Source organism: Salvia splendens, chromosome 20 (genome assembly GCF_004379255.2).
Source record: "Salvia splendens isolate huo1 chromosome 20, SspV2, whole genome shotgun sequence".
Taxonomy (NCBI): Eukaryota; Viridiplantae; Streptophyta; class Magnoliopsida; order Lamiales; family Lamiaceae; genus Salvia; species Salvia splendens.
In genome coordinates, this window is record NC_056051.1 from 868,253 (window position 1) to 878,443 (window position 10,191).

At 37.7% G+C, this 10,191-nt stretch overlaps 1 protein-coding gene and 1 long non-coding RNA gene across 2 annotated transcripts; one reads left to right on the plus strand and one right to left on the minus strand.

The window, feature by feature from the left end:
* Nucleotides 1–912: 912 nt before the first annotated feature.
* On the minus strand, nt 913–2,896 carry LOC121782908 (pelargonidin 3-O-(6-caffeoylglucoside) 5-O-(6-O-malonylglucoside) 4'''-malonyltransferase). Its single transcript, XM_042180905.1, has 2 exons — nt 2,203–2,896; nt 913–1,652 (listed from the first exon to the last, which is right to left on the minus strand). Exons 1-2 carry the CDS (start codon nt 2,876–2,878, stop codon nt 1,075–1,077), a joined length of 1,254 nt encoding a protein of 417 aa, XP_042036839.1. The 5' UTR covers nt 2,879–2,896; the 3' UTR covers nt 913–1,074.
* A 137-nt stretch (nt 2,897–3,033) lies between these two features.
* On the plus strand, nt 3,034–4,160 carry LOC121781045. Its single transcript, XR_006046127.1, has 2 exons — nt 3,034–3,498; nt 3,591–4,160. It is a non-coding gene; the product is annotated as an uncharacterized LOC121781045 (long non-coding RNA).
* Nucleotides 4,161–10,191: the final 6,031 nt, after the last annotated feature.

Here is a 10,191-nt window from a genome sequence, read left to right on the forward strand (position 1 = left end):
TGAAGTGTGTGTAGTGTTTGTAGCGTGTAGTGTGTGTGAAATGTTTGTAGTGTGTGTAGTGTGTGAAATGTGGGTAGTTTGTGAAATGCGTGAAATTTGTGTAGTGCGTGTGAAATGTGTGTAGTGTGTGAAGTATGTGAAGTGTGTGTGTGTGTGAATGTGTTCAGTGTGTGTAATGTAATAAATATTTGGAATTCTACTACTTTTGATATGGAATTCAAATTGTGAAATTGAAATTCAATTCTAAATTCAAAAATTTTTATGATATCAAATACTAAATTTGGAATTGAATGCTCTAATTTCAATTCCACACCTCCAATTCCGTGTATCAAACGTAGCCTTAATTCAAACTGAATTTGTGAAATGGGCTGAGGAACCAACTAAGCACTCCATCAATCGGAGATTGTTTGAGGGACGAAAACATCATTTTATTATTTTTTGAATTTATTTTGATTTTTTGTATTTCCCATTGTTTCCTTTTTAGTTGCCACGGTTTATATATATGGATCTCACATAAATAGTGGAGAAAATAAATTTTACAGTTTTGATTTGTTAATAAATTACTTCCTCCGTCCCTCATTAAGTGATACCAATTTTCTTTTTCGTCCGTTCCCCATTAGTTAACACCTTTACTTTTTATTACTTTTGGTAATAGATCTCATATTCCACTAACTCATTTCACTCACATTTTTATTATAAAATTAATATATAAAAGTAGGATTCACGTTCCACTAACTTTTTCCACCTTGTCTCTACTACATTTCTTAAAATTTGTGTCAAGACAACTAGTGCCAATTAATAAGGACGGACGGAGCACTTTAAAGTTTTTATGAGATTCTCTTTGGGTTTGATCATTTTTATAGAACTTTGACATCAAATTTATTATACTTGTAAAACTAAAAACTCATTATGTTTATGAAAACTTGTTTTATTTTCATACAATTGTGAAAACTTAACATAACACATAAAAATGATAATAATACTACTACTACCATGACCACCACCATAATTGTAAGAAACACAGGTTACAAAACTTATTCGAACAGTGAATTCATAAAAACATTACTAAATATTTTACGACATAAATAACTTGATCTCCACATCTTGCTCAAACAAATCCATGTCATCCTCATTCAAGTGCACCCACGCCTCAATCCCATCTCCCTCTTTGCTTCTCATCATTATAGTCTGGTTCCCACGCGGCCGCTGCGGCCCAACGCCGCTCCAAATGGGCCTCCCCCACCCAAAATCCACTTCATAGAATCCAAACTTGCTCCAATCTGTGAAAGAAACCACAAAGGTCTCAGATTTAAACACCTCTTTTATATTCTTGTTGCGTACATGTATGATGACATCGCGCCCGTCTCGATCCGGGCACAGTATCTCCGTGTATTCCGCAATGCCCCTCCGCACACCGTCCCCGATCAGGCCCACGAGCTCCCCTATCCCGACCTCCTCCTTAGCAGAAACGCGCCGCGTGAACGAGCCAAACGACATGTTCCCACAGGCGTTTTTAGGAGACGGAACGCCGGTTCTCCCCCGCATGTTGATTGGCTGAAACACGACGAAGTCTCTGCTTTTTCCATGTGTCGTCCGGTCAAGACGGATCAGGGCTTTTGCTATGACGGCACAAGCAGCACGGACGCCAGACGCTGCAACAACAAAAAATCAGATAAGGACACTTTTTAATGCTATTAAGGACGTTAATTTATTTGTCTAATTATACCACCAACGCTTCATAAAGTGTCCTTATTGTTAGTGTCCCAACTAAAATCAGGGGATACAAATAAAAGCGTATTAAGATAATTTGGCCTCAACTTAGGGACGTTTTCTTTTGCGTTCTAAATTATGGTTATTTTTAAAATTTTCCAAATGCTAGTAATTACGTCTCAATTTTTATGTCCTTAAAAGATACTACCTCCGTATTTGAAAAATAGAAACATTTGAAATGGCACGGGGTTTAATGCACAATTGATAAAGTAAGAGAGAAAAATTGGTAAAGTAAGAAAGAAAATGAAAAAAATGAATAAAGTAAGAGAGAGGAAGAGAAAAAGTAGTGTTAGTGGATTGTGAGGTCCACGTCCAAATATAGAAAGATTCTAAAGTTTCTATTTTTAAGCGACAGTCCAAAATGAAAATAGTTTCTATTTTAAAATACGGAGGTAGTAAGTTTTTTGTAGCAAGAAGAGACTATAGTTGTACTTCTCTCACTCGTGAGCCTCGTCAAGGCCCTTTTTTCGAACAAAAGCCGCTTCACAGCAATCTTTTGCTCCTTTCCTTGACACTTGTTGGAATCCAGCCCGAATTTTTCGTCCTTGTTTGGAAGCAACGAGGCGAGCGCGAAAGATGGGATGACCGGGGCGACTCCTCCACCCGTTTTACTAGCGCTCGACCACGCAGAAAGGAATGTCTCCAGAGATGACACGTCGAAAACCCTATGTGAAACGCTGACTGCGATGGTGGCCCCGCCACACGAGAAACGCGTGACCTGGATCGAGAGGAGCGGATCATCAACACCTTCGTCCAGACCAAAGTATTGCTCTGGACAGAGGTGGATGGTGTCGGTCTTCCCGATAAGATCCGTGACTCGAACGTCGCCTCGTGCCTCTGCTTCGATAAACTCGGCGCCTTGGTCGCTGCAATCCACCGTGAGATCGGTCTTGATGTATCTTCCGGCGAGAGGGTAGAAGTGGACTAGGGTTTCGGCGAGCGAGTCTTCCAACCGGCCGTTGTCGGGGGCCGATTGGTAGTAGAGAACAACGGCAATGTACTTCTTCACAACATGCTGATCTAGGAAGGAAATGTGGTAGTTCTTGAGGTTTTGGGGAGTTGGGGTTATTGGTTTGATCAACTTGGTGTTGATTTGGTTGATATTCATGTTTAGTAGTGGGGTTGTGATGTGTCATGGTTAATTTTAATCCTTGTATATATATACATATACTATTGTTAACATTGACTACAATTGACTATATGATTTGGTAACAATGTGTGACAACCACCATTCTAAGTAGGAATACATGTGATAAAAACTTGTGCATTGCACAAAATGTGTCTCAACATGCCAAGCTAACCTTTGTATTTGGTGGAAAAAATGGGAAACGCACGTGGTAATCACAATCCGCCACAATAACTGTTGGGACCGCATATATAGGAAAGCTTATGCTAAACTTTATGCATTGTATAAAATGAGTCACAATCCGCCATAATAACTGTTGGGACCGCTTATATAGGAAAGCATATGCTAAACTTTATGCATTGAATCAAATTGTCTCAACATGTTTTCACTAAATTTGTGAACAATTGTTTCATCTATGGTCATGAACGAACTAGATCGTTCTATATGAGCATGCCGATTCCTATTCTACCGTCAAACAAAATAAAGTGATGCAATTCCAGTAATAGACATCGACGACGCCATAAAGGTGCCAAAATTGTTTTGTGTCGGAATTGGCCATCTGACATTGTTTAGAGGGCAAAACAATAATTTACTTTTTTTGGGTATTGATGTGAATCAAATATTTATCTTTATTCCCATAGCTTTACTTGATTTATGTGAAGTGATGTTTGCAAAAAGTGTGTTTTTGGTGTAGGACGCGGAATGGATGGTGAAAACGGACATGAAAACTAGCTTTGAGGCCTCCACCCGGCCAAGTGCCTCGTGCCACTAGGCACACGGTCGGGTGCAATGTTAAGTGACGAAGAAACAGAAGAGGCTGAAAATTATCCACGCGGCCGGGTGATTTTCATGCCCAATAATTCACTTGGCTGGGTGCGTTGATGTAGGAACCGCCAGTTTTCAGTTTTCAAATAATTGGGAGGCAGTTTTGGGAGATTTATTCAGACATTCCGGATGAGAAAATAGAGAGGACAAGAGAGAGAAAGATGAGGAAGAAGAGAAGGAAGAAATTCCGGCCAACATTCCGACGACCCGTCTCCAAATTCCAATTCCACTCAACGAGAGCATGATTTCTATGGTTTTTATTGCAAAATCTGCCATGTGTTTAGGTTAAAACTCTCAATGTTGTTGTTCCAAGTTGTAATTTAGGCTTGTATGGATGTTTCTATACCATGGAATCCTTATGTTTTGTTACCAACAATGTGCTTGATGTTTATACATTATGTTTTTGGCTAATAATATAGTGTTGTTCTTTCCCTTGCTATTATATCTTTAACGTAGTTTAGAAGTGCTTGATTGTTGGTATGCTATTTGATAAGACTCGTTTCATGCATTGGTTATGGGGTGAATTTCTATACTTTCGAGGAGCCAACGTGTAAATTTGAGTTCAGGTGTGCAGAAATCTGCTAGGTCCAAAAGGTCATGCAGATTGACCAGGCAGATGCAGGATCGAGAAGAACTGAAGTGATTTTACTAAAAGCCGCCTAACTACCCTTGGAGAATCTGGACAACAGTCGGCAAAGAAAAAAAGCTTGGAGAGAAGAGCAGAATGCGGAGATCCTTTTTACTTTTGAGCACAATAGTCAAATCAAACACAAGATGCCCTAGGAATTCGAGCCTCAAGCCTCCATATATAAGGGGACGAAAATTGAAGAAGGAGGTTGCTCTTCCCAACTCATAGTCTTCCGAGCTCAAAATCACTCAAGAAATGCTTCAATTCGAGTTTCTGTTGCGCACTTGGAGGTGTTCTAAATCCGGCTGGTGTCTTCCTTAGTTGTAACCGTGATCCACCGCGCTGAGGAGCGAAGAAGCACTTTCATTTTCCATTTGTTACGTTTTAAATTTCAGGGTGTTGAGTTAGATTTGTGCTTTGTTGGATGTTTTTTCGCAATTGGTAGTTCTTAGGATGTTTAGATCTATCTTGTTGATGTCTGATTTCGGTAGATCCATGTTAGATTAGAGTTAACTTCTTAGATCTGGTGTTCTCTGTTTTAGATCTGCATGATTATGGTTGGCTCTTGTCAGCACGTACTCTGCTTGGTCCGTTAGCCAAGATCTCGTCGGTCTTAGCTTAAATTCTCGTTTCGATCTTGTTTGAAGCATGCTCTGTTTCTCAATGTTATGGTTCCTGATGCTCTGTTCCATGTTCTTTTTTTTTAAGTCCGAATGTCATGAAGAAGATGAATTCGTTGGTTGTTCGGAAATCAGATTTGCAGTGTCCCTTTTGCTTTATGCTTTTCACAATTGCCATATTTGTTAGTTTAGGAAAATTGGTCCCCACTTACTTTTGTATCCTGTTTGTCCATTTTGAAAAGTTTCCATCATGTCCTTTTAGGTAGGTGTTCCTAATTGTTGAGTTTCCAAATTAAGTGTTTATTCCCTGTTTGGTCGTCATGCATGTTTCCACACGTGATCCGTCTAGTAGACCAGTTAGATAGAGTCATGTTTATTCCACCAAGTCCAGTAGATTGAAACTTAACCCACTTAGATTGCGTGGCAGCAGCCAAAAACCCTCCGAAATGTCCCTGATAAGTCGTATTCTAGGCCTTGGTTACCGGTCAATATGATGAGCTTAACGTGCATATTTTGCATGAAAAGTTGTGTAAGTGTGCAGGAAAGGGTGAAAGTCAGCATGAAAGGAATCGGAAGGTTCAAGTGAAAAAAGATGCCAGAAGGGTGCAATACTGACCAGGATGCATGCCCAAAGGCTCGAGATGGAGAGGAGATGATTGCTAGTAGACGACCAACTACTTAACGGGAAAAAGCGACAATGTATAAGAAAGAATAACCCTAATTTTAGGGCAAGCCACCCTATAAATAGAAGGTCACATGAAGAATGAAGGGGGGCTCAACTCATTTTAGAAGGCACACTAAGAAACCGCTCTCGGAAGTCCTAGTTCCGAAGCGGAGGCTAGCTCCACACCTCTCGTTCCTCGCCGCCAGTCATAATCACTTGAAGACCTCGGTATTCCACCGGGGAGGTTCACCGTCAACTCCTCCGGCCGTTGTAGTTGCCAGAATACTGTTTCATCGCCCGAGTGGCAAAAACAAGATTTACTTTCTTTCTAGTTTAACTTCGTATTTCGTTTTATCTCGTTGGATCTACTATTGAAACTTGAATCGCTTGCTGTTTTTGTGTTGAGATCCAAACGCTATAATATGGAAGTTTGCTTTTGTCCATCTTTTGGTTGCAATCGTGTTTCATTCTGCCTAGATTAGCTAGATCCAGTCGTTTACGAGAAATTTCTGAGTGGTGAAGCATGATTTTGTCTGAGTAGGTTAGATCTGAGTTTGTTAGCTAGGATTCCATGTGTCAAATCGTTCGATCTAAAGTTTAATGCATGAGACCTGTGGTTACGTGACTGTCGCAACCTTGCATGTTAGTCAGTATGCTTAAATCTGGGATTATCGGTCCTTAGTCTTTGTGTTTTGACTTTTAATTATGGATCTAAATTTGTGGAAAGTGTTGATTTGAGTTGTTATTCATGGAGTCTGTGTTTATCTGAAATTTGTGCATACTTGCTGGAGAAGACAACATCCACATCCGATTTGTGGACCACTTTTGCTTTGTCGGACTTTTAGCGGATCTGGCAGTTCATCAGCCAGTTCGGTCGGAGATCCGTTTCTGTCTCTGTCTACCTATTTTTAGTAAACTTTCACTTTTCACATGCACTTGAGTCTTACCAACCCGCCTTTCACGTACCCCACCTGATTCCGATATGGGAACATCTTACCAGTCAGTAGAGTACAGGTCCACCCTTTAGTTTGTATCTAGATAGAACCTCAACCCAAGCGCGGTAGCTAACCAACCCCCTCCAGATTATCACTACAATCACAATCACAAGACGCAATCATCCATCTCTGTGGGATTCGACCCTTGCTCCTACTATACTAGCAAGTAGAAGTGGGTTGAGGAAATTGTTGATACCAGGTTTTAGGTCGTCGTGCCAGCGATGCAACTAGGTTGGGAATCACCTTCTGATCAGTTGGATACACGAGCCTGCACAAACCTGCTCTTTCAGTCTCGAACACATGTTTTAGCACATTCTTACTCGTGTGATTCGATCCTTACTTCCCTATACTAATTAATAGTATTATGGGTAAAGGTTTTGAACGTAGTCTCTGATCGCGCGTCCAACGACATGCGAATAGGTTTAGGTAGTCTGCTTGACTAGTTAGGTCTAGTCGATCTGCTTGACCAGTCTGCATTTCTATTTGTTATTTTGCAAGCACGCGTAAAGAGCTTATTTCACTATTGAATTAGAATTTTTCAGAGGATAATTTAATAGTGGATTAAGTAGGTGATCATAGTAGATGAATATTTCTCTCGCGCTTCCGTAGGAGTTTGTAGTCATTGAAAATTGGTTCATAGATTATGTGTTCAACTAATTGTGAACTACTCATCATATACATGTTCGGTGTATGTGATCAGGAGATGTTTTAATCCCTGCATAAGTTTCTTTGTTAGAGGTGTAGGACAATACAAGTTTATTGAGCAACTTGGAGTGGCATGTTTTTCCCGTATGAAAAGTCTTTCTTTAGTTAATTTTCACTTTATTTTGTAACAACTTTCAAAATAAAAAGTCAAATCTTTGCATGTTTTTGTATACTTTTAAGTGTAAACAATCTTTCACCTCCATGTGGATCGACGCTCTTTTACTGCAACTACATCTATACTCTTGCAGAGAGGTTGTAATTTTGGAGTTATTTTATAAGCTTATGTGTTATTAAGATTTACTGTGTGAACTGAATTTGAAACTCGAAAATTACACATCAAGTTTTGGCGCCGTTGCCGAGGAGGAAAAAGAGAAGGAAGAAATTTCCGCCAACATTCCGACGATCCGTCTCCAAATTCTAATCCCACTCAATGAGAGCTTGCATTCTACGATTATATTGCAAAGTCTACCATGTGTTTAGGCTAAAACTCTCAATATTGCTCCAAGTTGTAATTCAGGCATGTATTAATGTTTCTACATCATTGAATCATTATGTTTTGTTACCAACAATGTGCTTGATGTTTATACACTATGTTTTTTTGCTAATAATGTATTGTTGTTCTTTCCATTGCTATTGTCTCTTTAACATAGTTTGGGAGTGCTTGATAAAATCATAAGTTTGTATAGTAAATGATCTTTTATTCATGCGCTTCCGCAGGAATTTAACATCTTTGAAAGTTAGTTCATGGAACAAGTGTTCAGCTTACTGTGAACTATACGTCGCAAACATGTCCACTGCACACGATTAGGTTGATTAATTAATCTCAGAATATGTGCTTTTGATGTAGGTGTAGAATGATTCAAGTCTAATGAGCAACTTGGAGTGACATGTCTTTCCGTTTGTGAATTCCTTCAGTTTTTATTCGTTTGTTTTATGTTATGTTTTTATCTTTTTATGTGGATCCAAAAATCAAACCTTTGTTATGTTTTTATGTTTTTGTAAGTTTAAACAATCTTTCACCTCCATGTGGATCGACACTTAAAATAATACAACTTATGACGCTGTATTCTTGCAGTATTGTAGTATTATTAGAGTTAATTAATTAAACTTGATTCAAAACCAAAAATCAAACCTTTGTTATGTTTTTATGTTTTTGTAAGTTTAAACAATCTTGCACCTCCATGTGGATCGACACTTGAAATACTACTTATGACGTTGTATTCTTGCAGTATTGTAGTGTTATTAGACTTAATTAATTAAACTTGATATATTGTGTAAACATGATAAGATACTCTAAAATACACATCAGGTATATTTTTAGCTTCCTAGTTTTCGTTTTATTTTCTTTTAAGTTTCTAGGGTTTTCTAAATGCTTATTAATAGGGGATGTCTTTGTTTTAGTTCTAGTTTTAAGTCTATAATAATATTTTCATTTCAAGAAACTAAGATTTCTTTGATAACCACCTAATTCAGTCATTCTTTATAGTATGTCTTTTGCGTCACATATTTCATTATTCTAATTACACTAAGGAATACATAACCCTAATTACTGATAAATTGGCTTCAAATTGGCTTCATGGATTTGATTTTACTAACTTTAGTTCATTTTTATTTCGTTCAAATATCTTTAAGCGACCCCAGTATTTACCAGAGCGTATCTCCTACGTACTCTAAAACTCCTTTCGAATAACTTAGATTTTAGATTACATACATAGGTGGTAACTCCAAATAGTTGGAGTTTGGAGTTATCAAATACTCCCTCCCTTCGTTTCATAATAGTGGAGTTATTTTGTCATTTTAGTATGTTCCATAGTAGTGGAGTCATTTCCCTTTTTAGTAAAAATCAATACATTTCTTCTCACTTACTTTGTTTTCTCTTAATTTATTCTCTCTTTATCTCTCTACCTTTTTCATTTTTTACTTTATTCTTCCTTTACTTAATTTTTCTAAATCTTTGTGTTGGAAAGAAATGCCTCCAAATACTATAGAACGAATGTAATAGTTTGTAAGATCCTTACAAAGTCCTCATACTTAGTCTCAACCATTCAGCTATATTGATATATTGTACTATCTAACCTATTTAATGTGTACTACCACTTCGATTTCGCACACACTAATAAATCATCCAAAATTTGTCAAGCAATCAGAATTATTATTCCACTTAAACGGTAAATTGAGTCTTTGATATAAAAAATAATAATCAAATAAGCATGGAGTAGTTATTTTCAATCCATAAAATTCTATATTTAGCTACTTGGACATGAAATAGATAAAATGTGTGGTTGGATCTTGATGTCTCCAATTTCTTTTTTATTGATCACAACTCGGAATATGAATAAATATGAAAACGTAAACCAAAATACTACAAAGTTTGAATGTCAAAAGCTAGACCATCTTCAATAGAGTACATGGTGAGGTATTTATAAACTTGAAGTCTCATTCTCTGATTTGGGACCCGCATACATAGGAAAGCACATGCTAAACTTTATCCACTAAATAAAATAGTATTAATGAGTAGGTTATGGTGATGTTCGATTGTCATGACTAATATCATGAGACTATCCATCTAGGATTAAGTTATGAGATTATTTTAGTTGGAGGGGGAGGCTATGACTAATTATCATGAGACTATCCATCTAGGATTAAGTTGAAGGGTTCAATCTTATGAACCAAACATGATACATATTTAATCATGAGATTTAATCTTGCCAACCGAACACCCCCTATGAGTATTGCGATTAAACGTCTAATACTATCTAACCACAAGGTTTGAGAGTTTATTTGATTAACTAATGCAAATAAAGATTATAACAATAAGTAAATAAACAAAGTTAGTAGAGAAAGAGAATTCCAGGATA

What these genes read in the sequence shown, in the direction of transcription:
- LOC121782908 (XM_042180905.1), bottom strand. Translation starts at nt 2,878, where the DNA reads ATGAATATCAACCAAATCAACACCAAGTTGATCAAACCAATAACCCCA. An exon ending in GAGGCTCACGAGTGAGAGAA is followed by an intron (nt 1,653 to 2,202) that starts GTACAACTATAG and finishes TTGTTGTTGCAG; the next exon opens with CGTCTGGCGTCCGTGCTGCT.